This window comes from Anoplophora glabripennis, unplaced genomic scaffold, assembly GCF_000390285.2.
Source record: "Anoplophora glabripennis isolate ALB-LARVAE unplaced genomic scaffold, Agla_2.0 scaffold11, whole genome shotgun sequence".
Classification (NCBI taxonomy): domain Eukaryota; kingdom Metazoa; phylum Arthropoda; class Insecta; order Coleoptera; family Cerambycidae; genus Anoplophora; species Anoplophora glabripennis.
This window is the reverse complement of record NW_019416496.1, coordinates 659,595-671,802: the sequence shown is the minus strand read 5'-3', so window position 1 is coordinate 671,802 and position 12,208 is coordinate 659,595. Positions and strand designations below refer to the sequence as shown.

Below are 12,208 nucleotides of genomic sequence, written 5' to 3'. Positions count from 1 at the left end.
TACTCCTTGAGGTTCCAGCAATTTTACATTGTGTTAATTTTTTTGAACACCTTGTGTCACAAATATGGGCACTACCAATGACATCCATAATATGCAACACTTGTGTCAATAAATAATTATTTACCTATCTAAAGAAATCAACAATAAGAGGCAGTACCCATCTAAGGATACACAATCTGTATAATGCAATTTTTTTAAACATAGGTTTTGATATCGTACCATATTGGAAGTCGACGCACAAATCTAAAAACATTACTTTCGAGTTTTTGAATTTTCCCATTCCAAGGTGATATAAAATAAATAATTAATTAGGTAAATTCATAGTTTTAATTCTAACTTGATTTATTTTATTTAACATTTAAGGCAAATGTGATTTCCAAACACAAGATAAGTTCCATATCTCTTTAATTACATAATTGAAAGCATTAAATTTATTTAGCAGTTATTATTTGGCAACAAAGCCACCGCTGGAACTGCCGCCTATTAGCAAGTAGAAGAGTTACCACGCTAAATTTTATAGCTGGAAGCCGTCTAAGGAGACCCTGCTTCCATTTCGGGTTGCCAATTTCCAGCATTTAAGTAGCAGTCTGTAGCGATACGCTATATTGTCTGTGGTTAAGCTCTTAAGATATATGATGGGCAAAAATTAGAGGTGTGAGGATTAATTTCATAATTATCGTCTAGGAGGAATAAACAAATTTGGAAACAGAAGAGAAATTGCTACTTCCCAATCTCAATAGCTCTGTCACAATATTGGTTGATGCTTGTAGCAAAATCACTTCGTTAACACTCCACGGTGGATAGAAATTCATGCAGAGACAGACTACATTGACCAATCAATTTAAAATAAAACCAACGTGGCTCATCAAATTCCGAATTAAAAAAATCCAAACCAGCGATTTAATAAACATTGCTCCAATACCACCTACATTTACCAAACTACCAGATATGAACATTTTAACGTTTCTATGTTTTGTTTAATTTCCATAGTATTTCCCTAATTACAACATAATTTCTTCATAAATTTAAAACTGTTTGAAAACAAAGTGGTTATTTTTCAGTATTAATAATCGTTATTAAATACTCATAGCCTAATATACACAGTATTGTTTTACAGACATTATGTAATTGAAACGATTGGAAGTGTTTCCCCGGCCATTTTGCAATTTGTTACTTAGATTTTTTTCATTCCAGTATGTCCCACTGATGGCAGAAGCCATAATCGTATTCGCTGGAGACAACTTGTGGTCCCAAGGGCTAGAAAGGCCCAAGAAGAATTGGGTACATGGAGTATTACTGGGGATCAGTATTGTGGCTCTCACTGCAGGCATAGCTTGTGAAATTTGGAATAAAAACGACAGAGGATTTCAGCATTTTGTGAGCGACCACGCTATAACAGGTAGTCATTTTCTTCCTCCTACAAAGCACACTTACTTGCGTTATATACATGACTCCTTTTTATTGATATAAGGTGTAGATTGACAAGATGCTTTCACCAGACATTTTGACTGACGTCCAGTGTTATGATGTATATATTGTCCTGATGTTTGAAGACTGAATTTTGCCAAGATCGCAACTGGAAAAGTTAATCTCACGGTCAAAAACAATAAATCTTTATCAAATTTTAGTTAGATATAAAGATAACAGTTGACAGTAATATATAACCACATGTCAGTAACTAGATTTGATGCTCTTAACATTTGAGAGGTATTAACCTAAGACTAGATTATACTATAATTGTTCCTAGATTTAAGATGAACATTTCATGGACGGTACCAGATTTGCATAAATTGTAGCACTCATTAAAAAATTTAATTACAGTCCATCAATCTTATTTTAAATGGTCCTTTTTCTTTTAAGGTTTAGTGTCGTGGCTCTTGGCTTTTGTGTCCATCATCCTAGGTCTCTTCTCCTGGCATGCTCAAGGCCTGAAGAACATCGCGCGTCCACTCATCTTCAAGTTCATCCACAACTTCATCGGCATCGCCTGCTACGCCATCGGCATCGCCAGTTTGTGCCTGGGATTCTACATAGGAGCAGCCTTCCGTCGTTTGGTCACGGATGACCAGCTGAAGTCACTATTAGCTCTGGTTGCTTAGCAGCGTTTAAGTCTTGTTACAGTCAACTCAAGAATATGTTCTCGTAGGCTTTCTCTGTTAAGCGTAGATGATTGTCGTTATGTTGGTAGGATTGGCAAGTTTAGGTGGAGAGGAAATTGACAGGAAGAAGCCCAGAAGGAAATCATGGTTGGGATAGGTACCAATAGAGAGTGACCAATGGACTTGCTTCATGTTGGTGAAGGATGAATGGAAATAGAACAACGGTTATCGCGAATGCATCAAATGCCTTGATAATGTGGAGGTGCACCAGGATGAATAATTGAATTATTGTGGCCAACATATTAATGACAACCATTATGGCCTTAATATTACTGTTATTGCTATTTATTCTCTAATATTATTCCTATTGTGTTAGGAACAAGGAACAGGAAGAATCAAGAGATGCTATTTTAGGTTATTCTTGGATACTTTTATACTAATTTAAATGCACTACACCAGGTTATATTTGATATTGTGCCCTTATTTGACTTTATAAGAATTACAATAAAATATCATTTGATTATGAGACATTTTATTATCATTGAAGAGTATACGAGATATTTATTTGAAGAAATAACAGTTATGAGATGAGAACCAATGGAAAATATCCAAACATCTATGCGCGGTGCTACTCCTTATCTGCGCAATAAATGACCGGTATATGTTTCTGGATTTTCCAGTTTCAGGAATCTGTCAATATTTGTAAGGATTTTTTCCGTAAGTATTAATGCCTACAAGATGGACGGTACATTTTCCTTTACGGTAGTTGAGAAACAGTGGGCTGATAGCTGTTTTCTGTGAAGACAGACTTAGGTATTTCGTTACAGCTCTTTGCGAGTTTTGGTGAGTAAAAATAAATAAACAGTCACATTTGCACCCACCAGCTACAGCAAAAACAGCAACCATCTAAACATTTAATTTAGTAAAACAACTTAAAATAGTTAAAAAACGTTCCTTCGTCTGGTGCATCAAAAAAAATCAGCTAACGAATCTGCATTTAAAGTGTTATTTATGATTTTAAAAAGGAATATAATTGAAAACATAATTCACCTACGACAGTGACTATTAAAATTAAAACAAGAAAGCAATAATTATTGAGGTGTACCACGAGGAGCATAAAATCCATAACTAATAAAATGAATAGTCTTTAAAAATCTCCGTTGTACTTTATCTAAGTGAATATTATAAATATTATAAATGGGACTCCAAACAACCGATGCATATTCAAGTTTGCAATGCACAAATGCTGCATGCAATATATTTAGAACCTTTATTTTCTGAAATTCCTTAGAATTACGCAAAATAAAGCCTAAATTCTTATAAAGCAGATTTGGTTACTAAACTAATGTAGGTACTCGTCAAACGATAATCTAGTATCAAATGTAACACAAAGGTAACTCTATTTTTAGTTTTGCGTGGACTGTAAGACATAATTTTACATTTACTTACATTCAAAGGTAGACAATTACATGAACACCAATTGTGTAATCTGTCAAGATTATCTTGTAATCTGGTACAATCACTAGAGGATTTAACTTCCAAGAACACCTTCAAGTCGTCCGCATAGAGTAAATAGTTGACATCGAGACATTCAGTTAAGTCATTAATAAAAATAACAATCAATAGTGGCCCCAGGATTGACCCTTGCGGAACTCCTGAAGATTGATCGAATTTATATGATTGAAAGCCACCATACTGCACAAATTAATACCTATTACTAATATAAGTTTTAAACATACGTAATAGAGCAGGGGATATAGCGTATGACTCCAATTTCAATGTTAATAAATTATGATCAAGCTGATCGAAAGCTTTGGAAAAATCGGTATACACAACATCAACCTGACTTTCTGCATCCAATGTTTCAGCAATAAATTGGGTTTTCTCAACTAGATTTGAGGTAGTTGAACAACCACTCATAAATCCATGTTGGTACGGAGATATTGATTTGTCAATATGAAAATAAAGTCGATTGTGTAAAATTATTTCTAGGATTTTTGAGAAGTCACTTTTAAAATATTGAAAAGTTGTTGTAACATCAGGTATGTCAAAATATTTTATTAATTAAAGCAGTCGAATTTGCTGATTTAAAATAGGTGTTATAAAATGATTTATTTCTTTCCTTAGGAAAGAAATTCTTTAAATTTTTTGTCCGTTCATTTTTTATTACACTTTGCCGCCATGCCCACGTCCCATGCAGAAGTGTATTTTTAAATTATTTTCGAACCGCCCTTTTTGATTTACAAAATCGTATTTGTAAGAGACCCTTGTACATTCAAAATTTTTTTAATGAATTAATATGTTTTGAATCACCCTGTATACAAAATGTTTGTACTTAATATTATAATTTCGGGCTTAGATTCGGGATATTAATACAATTAATAAAAAAACCCAGAAAATTCCACGTGTTACTCTGTAAAATGTTTATAGGCAGGATTACCGGTGTAATCTAAAGATAAGTATATGGAGGTTTAGTATATTTCAGTAGATTTAATTAAAGAAGAAAACTAATAGAGACCAAATTCAAATTCCTGCCCACCAAAATATTGGACATTTTGGATACCTACCTAAATGTTTTGAAAATTTTTACTTGAAAACTGAGCTGCACTGTTCAAGAAAGTTATTGACTAAAAGTTTTTTCCAAGTAGGTAATCCTAAAAAAATCGTAGAAAGAAAGGAGATACAGGGCGGTCTGTTTTTCATGACTCAGTATTGGCATCTGGAAAACAGTGGGTGCTTCAAATTAGAAAAAAGTTGCACCTTTCCAGGGTTCTTAAAATAAATCAAACAGGTTGAAGATATCTGTAGCCGTTCCTGAAATATTGTGAAAAAACTGAAAATAGGACCGTTTCTTATTGATGGTAATCTTACTTTTCAGAAGTATTTAGATATTTTAGGGATAGAAATGGAGGACGCATTGGATAATCTTCACCTACGTTACGTTAGAAATTTAGAAATGTTTCAGCAAGATGGCGCAGGGCCTCATAATTCTGCAATGGTGTCCCAATATTTAAATCGACGTTTTCCAAATAATTGGATTGGCACTCGTGGACCTGTAGCTTGGCCTCCACGGTCTCCATGCCTTAACCCTTTAGATTTTTTCTGTGGAGTTGTCTAAAAGATAAAATTTATTACAGTCCCTGTGAAAATATATGTAGAAGACTTACGCGAAAGAGTTTTTGCTACTTTTAGGTCTATCTCACCACAAAGTATTCAAAATGCTGTAGACAAAATTAGATTGAGGACTGAGCTTTGTCTGCACGAGAATGGACGATACTTTGAAGTATTTATGTAGGATTTGTAGAATATTTGTGTATTTTGTTTTATTGAGTATTGATTTTTGTTTTACGTCAAGAACAACTAGATTTTATTAACTTTTTAAATAAATTATTGAATTTCTTTAATTCTCTGGGTTATTCTTCAAATAAAATAGTAGTGTTACAAATTAACGTGTTCTTAATTTTATCCTCTATCTGTCACTGTCAATATCCAATATGGCGTCCATAAGAAAAAAAAACTATTGAATGTTGCGTAACTGAAACTAGTAGCCGTAGAAATTTTCTTTCGACGAAAATGGATTCCCCGTATCTTCTTATCCTCCAGTACCAAATTTCAGCTCTTTCTGTTGTGAAACAATGACGCTAGATGGCATTTTCTAAAATCGCTATTTTCAGTTTTTTCACAATATTTCAGGAACGACATCAGATGTCTTTAATCTGTTCGGTTTATTTAAATGACACTGAAAAGGAGCAACTTTTTTCTAATTTGTATATGTTAAGGTTTCCAAGATGCCAATGGTGAGCCATGAAAAACGGACCACCCTGTATTGCGTTCTATCTTCAAATCTTTCGAATTCGAATTCCTTGCACCTAATTTACTAAAACTGGCGCCCCCGAAAATAATCATTCAGTCGTTCAACTCGTTCATATATTTCGCAAAACTATCACAGAACAAATACCCTGGATTTTTCGTACAATCATTTCATTCCTGATAACCAAGATTAGTTCCATATGGCTATAACACTAGAGAATTTAATCTTATCTATATATGACAAATAACCCGAAGTGAAGTGTTTATTCCACATTCTCTGTTGACAATTATTTGTTTCTTGGGCGGTGTTGCATAGCAAATTCCCTTTGAACGACTGAAGATGGTGACAGGAACGTACAAAGACAGGACCCTGAACATCATCGACACCTTGTTCCAGCAGCTTGTAGCCGTGTTCGTCCTCTTGGTCCTCTGGGAAGTATTTAAGAACTACAGTTTGAGCAATGTACATGCTTGGCATGTGATACTGTGCACCATTGGGGTGAGTATTGATCTAGATTTAAAATAAAATTAAGATGATTCTCGTTGAAGTACCTGAAGTATGGTAAAAGGTATCTAAAATTTGATTATTAATATCAAAGTCGTGCTTAAGATTACAAAAATCAGATAAATTTTATGTAGCATTTTTTTACTTCGACGAAGTAATAGAGAAAATAGCATTGTTCCTGTAGTTTATGGTCGTTGATGGTGTCAAAGAATTTTTTTAGATTGTAAATTAAAAAAATGTATAGTGTGGATTTTTTATATGAATGCTATGCATATTTTTAATGTTAGTGGTTATCTCCATTCACTTCGTGTAAGATTTAAAACTTTATCACGTAATTACATGTAATAAAATTTATTAATAAATACGAATTCCTTTCATACAACTTTTTACTATACTATAACTCTAATTAGACAGTTATCTAACTGAGATAAGCCTAAACGATAAACCTTTTGGAAAATAAGAAATCTACTACAACCTGTTTCGAGTTATTTGTGAAAAAAATGGTTTATTGAATTAATCAATTTTTTTATTCATGTTTGGTCATCTCTATTATTAGAGGTGACTAACAATGATTACTAGAGAATGATTCAGAAAATAGCTCATAAATTTTTTAAAATCAGATAACAGATGGACGATAAAAACTTAAATCGTTTAAAGATTAGGTTTAAAATTAATTCGTTTTTATTAATTATATCTTTATGTGCCTAAATTCCCATCGCCTTGGTAGTAATAAACAATTTTCTCCCTCTATTTCTGTGGATGACATTAATCATTTTTTTTGCTAATATATCTTCTACTATTATTAAAAAACTAAAATACCAATGATGCTATCTTTTACATAGATACTTTCTCATTAGATAACATGAGTAGTAAAATAGTACAATCTTCTCTTCTAACACGTCCTTTAACTATATTATACAATATATGCATTTCTGAAGGCCTCTGGCCTATACGATTTTTAAAATGCGAATATTTGTCTCAGCCGTGGCAATGCAATGACGTCACCGCATGGGACGATCAGCTTAGCGCTACTTCCAGATGAGTTCTGCATCTACATACTGTTTTAGCGTTTGTGCATATAAAATTTAAAAAATGGAGGAAAATTTTGTAAAAGCATATCCCTCTAATTTGCCGGTAGTAGGTTTGTTAATGGTTATGGATTTTTTAAATGAAAACCACAACTTTATCAGTGCTGAGATGAGAGGAGTGAAAATGCAAAGGTTACGTTTCAGTAACGTGTAAAGCTTCTTTAAAGTACGTTTGTAGCGAAAGTTTTGATGTTTTTGTACAATAAGAATAGTAAATAAGAATAAGGATTTTGCGTTTAATATTGGACGAAACCGTTTCTGTCACTGGTTTCAAAGATTTACCTAATCCAATACAAAATTCTTATTACTATTTTTGTTCCTATGGAAACTACATAAAATCTACCTAATATATTATCAATATATTAATAATATAATATTTGTTATGTATTTTTATATAAATATATAGAGATAGACGATTGATTTTAGATCCGCACAAAAGAATTATAAGGACATTATTATTTTCTTAGCCGTCTTCACACTAGTATTTTGAGTCTGGGGAAAAATACAATATTTGCAATTTTTTTCTGTTCTGTGTCTTCCAATTGCTAACAAAATTCGGTATCTTATCGTACTCAATCGAAACTTAACAGGCAACTAAAACCCGACTATTCGACTGACAGCACAGGTAAGCATGCGGCATGGGTTTCCCATGCGGTGACGTCACACCCGCCGGTTCAGCGGATACTCAGCGCGCCAGTTTATGATTTTTTTTGGATGACTTGTAGACGATATAAAATTCTAATTTATTGCAGAGGTGCTTAAAATGTGCAATATCTTTCGGTTAAGCAAATAAAAAAAATTGCTGAATGAGCCCGTTATAAACCAGTTGCAATAGTGCCTATTTTATCAAAAATTTTAGAAGCTATTATTAAGGGAAAATGAATTTCTTGCCTTGAGTCTAAACAGTTGCTGTTGGTTGCTCAATACGGTTTTCCTAGTAACAAATCTACGGTAAATGCACTTACTGATTTTTTGGAAATTGTAGTTGACAGTATAGATAGAGGTTATCCCACTCAAGTAGTAATGTGCGACCTGATGAAGGTTTTTCACTGTGTGTCAGGGGATATTCTTTTATACAAACTTGAGCATTGTGGTATAAGATCGAAAGAGTTAAGTCTACCTGCTTCTTACCTTTCGGACAGAAGGCAGTATGCCAGTTGCAATGAAATTCACACTTATTTTAGCAAACAACGGAGTACCTCAAGGATCCATATTAGGGCCTATTTTGTTTGTGATTTACGTGAATGATTTGCCAAATGCTCTAGACAATCACTGTGTTCTGTTGACACCACAATTTTATCTACAGGTGGGTTCCAATTGTGAGATGGGATCTCTCAAGCACGAGAATGGTTTTCAGCTAACAAGCTTAAGCTAATTAACCAGAAATTTGTTGACAACTGAATTTATGGCTAGGTGGACCAGTGCGGCTATGTTTGTGCCGCGTTTACCCGCACGCTCATTCTTCAACTGGGGGACTAGACCTGTATATGGGTATAGATAAATAAATATGGGAACAAGTTTTTGAAATATTTCAATGCCGAATTGCTGCGTCAGCGACCGAACTTGGTACATACTGCCAACCTCTTGGTTTTTCAATTAAGATCGGAAAGACTATAACAAGAAATCATTTATTCGTCGTAGTGAAATACACGTTTACAACAAAGGCATGCAAACGAATTTGTGATACTACCTGGTAGAATTACAACAACAAAATTAAAGTTAGACTTACGATTATATAATGCTTTATACAGCAAATGTATTGAAACTATTAATATTGATAACATGAACATTTAGAAGTTCAAAGGACTTGTTAAAAATTACTTGCTGGAACACTGTTTTTTATAGTATCTCTGATTTTCTTAATGGCTGTTCTTCTAATGTGACTTAATGTATACACTTGTATACAGGGTCGGAAAGTCCCCATGGTTCATCGGCCGTTACGTGAGAGCGATAAAGTAAGTCATAGATATCCGTGCGATAGAGAAAGATGGCTATAATGAAGGCGTCTAATAGTCATCGCCCATTTCGCCCTTCCACAAATAAGAAGTGGATCTTATTTGTGGAAGGGCGAAATTCTAATAATTTTTTATTTTAATGCGTGGTGGTAATAGTTNTACAACAAAGGCATGCAAACGAATTTGTGATACTACCTGGTAGAATTACAACAACAAAATTAAAGTTAGACTTACGATTATATAATGCTTTATACAGCAAATGTATTGAAACTATTAATATTGATAACATGAACATTTAGAAGTTCAAAGGACTTGTTAAAAATTACTTGCTGGAACACTGTTTTTTATAGTATCTCTGATTTTCTTAATGGCTGTTCTTCTAATGTGACTTAATGTATACACTTGTATACAGGGTCGGAAAGTCCCCATGGTTCATCGGCCGTTACGTGAGAGCTATAAAGTCATAGAAATCCGTGCGATAGAGAAAGATGGCTATAATGAAGGCGTCTAATAGTCATCGCCCATTTCGCCCTTCCACAAATAAGAAGTGGATCTTATTTGTGGAAGGGCGAAATTCTAATAATTTTTTATTTTAATGCGTGGTGGTAATAGTTTAAATAACTAGATGGATTTCACAGGGTCTAAAGACACTTACAGTGTACGATAATTCAATAAACAAAGAAATCTAAATAAAAAATTTAGATAAATTTGGAACGAATACACTGAAGATGAATCTTTCGAGGCAAAACGTCTGAATCTGGTTAGGGCTGAGCCAGTACAGTATTGGGGGTCATGAAAGCTTGCAAAAAATGTAATAAAATTTCCAGGGTCGTTTTTAAAAAAATGAAGTTGAGAGACGAAACGTTACATATGAAAAATGATTATGCCATTCGATAGAGGGCAAAAAGTGGCCATGAGAAAGTGTTCTTCTTTTAGAAAAAATCAGTAAATCTGTCAAGGGCGCAGAGCTAAATATGAATAAATGATTCTACAAATTTTACTTTTCCTTCAAACTTTGAAGTGATCACAAATAATCGAGGCTTGTTGGTATTTGTTTTAGTTACATGAATAACCAGAATTGTTTCTTTGTGCTCTATGTCAATTACCTTTAACCCTTGACAAAGTTTGATTACGTAAAAACAGCTGCTACGAAGAGATCTTTATTATTATTTGTAACACAGATTATCCTAGCTAAACTTCCTTAATGGTCGATTTCCCTCAGTATAATTTGTCTTGAAGAATACAACAAGACTTACCGAAACATCGACAAGCAGACATTTATATATTTATTCTTCTGTCTTTCTTTTCAGATTGGCCTTTGCATGGCCGAGGGACTGTTGCTGTTCAACAAAGAAAACTCCTTCTTGAAAGACATGGACAGAGCTACCAGAGGCACAGTTCACGGCGGTGTGATGTGTGCAGCCTGCATCAGTCTCACGATTGGCATCGCCTTGAAGATCGATCAGAAAGTCCAAGCCAGTAGCAACCATTTCACGTCCAACCATTCAAAAATAGGTAAAGGAAGAGGGCCAAATATCGAGTTCTTAATGTTTGGAGCAAAGTTCCTTGAGGGAATAATATGTTATTTTTGTTTCAGGACTTACGGCCTGGATCCTAATTCTCATCTCTGCCATCATTGGTATCCTGACGGCCAACATCAGACGTTGCCCTGGTTTGGGCAAGCCGCCTTTGTACAGGATCATTCACTTGTTCCTAGGCGTGTCGGCTTATATTCTTGGAGTGGTAGCACTGGGTTTTGGACTTAATTATCTCGAATCCCTCACTGGAGCTAACGGCAAAATAGCCTTGATGGTGTTCTTGGCTTTGTATGTTGCGTACAGTCTTTTGGGTCCGATTAAGTCGTGTTACAATCACTTCTTTGGATAGACTCTATGAGTAGTTTATTTCTAATTGTAGATGCTTGATTCTTTTTAGCAAATGGATCTCTGAGCCAAATATAATAGAGTTTTAATTATGTATATATTTGGTTGTAATATCTAAAAAAAAAAAAAATTTATAATGTATAGTGTAAAAAAGAGGTCTACTGTCGTGTTTTCGTGAATGACGGATAAATAATTATAAATTTATAGACAATTTATGTATTTCTAGGTATATTTATTGTAAATAAATAAATTTTCAGATAAGTAATAATGTTTAATAAAACCTATAAGAACTTTTAGAATAACCCTCATTTTCATGCTTAATATTACTTACGGGAAACTACCCCAACCCGAACACTCCGATTTCCAAGATTTTTATATACAGGGTGTTAAAAAAAGAGTGTAAAATATTTAAGGAGGTAATAGTATGAACCAAAATAAGCAGAAAAGTCTTAATAAACATGGGTCCGCAAAGTAACGGTTGCGGAGATATGGAATGTTTTATGTTTTTTAGCCCCTTTTTTAATTTTGCAAAAACGTTGTGTATTTTCTTATAATAGTTGGTTGATGTTTAGTGAAATAAACAGTACGTATTTGACAGTTGTTCTCAGTGCACAAGTTTTCTTTCGCTATGGCTGGTTACTCTAACGCAGAATTAACAGACATGCATTTCATGTATGGTCGTGCTAATGGGAACGCCACCGAAGCGCGACGTCTTTATGTTGACGCTTATCCAAATCGCCAGATTCCTTCACAACGCATGTTTGGAAGAATTCACCAAAGATTGCGTGATACCGGTTCCTTGAGCAAACAGTGCCATTTATCCGGAAGACCAAGGTCGGTATCCACTCCTAGAGCAGAAGAAGAAATT

At 34.1% G+C, this 12,208-nt stretch overlaps 2 protein-coding genes across 2 annotated transcripts; both read left to right on the top strand.

Moving 5' to 3' along the window:
* The first annotated feature begins 1,206 nt into the window (after nt 1–1,206).
* Nucleotides 1,207–2,099, top strand: LOC108907711. Its single transcript, XM_023454745.1, has 2 exons — nt 1,207–1,399; nt 1,861–2,099. Exons 1-2 carry the CDS (start codon nt 1,207–1,209, stop codon nt 2,097–2,099), a joined length of 432 nt encoding a protein of 143 aa, XP_023310513.1.
* A 4,047-nt stretch (nt 2,100–6,146) lies between these two features.
* LOC108907848 (cytochrome b561 domain-containing protein 2-like) lies at nt 6,147–11,601 on the top strand. Its single transcript, XM_018711676.1, has 3 exons — nt 6,147–6,408; nt 10,768–10,972; nt 11,055–11,601. The coding sequence occupies exons 1-3, from the start codon at nt 6,250–6,252 to the stop codon at nt 11,342–11,344; spliced, it is 654 nt and encodes a 217-aa protein (XP_018567192.1). The 5' UTR covers nt 6,147–6,249; the 3' UTR covers nt 11,345–11,601.
* Nucleotides 11,602–12,208: the final 607 nt, after the last annotated feature.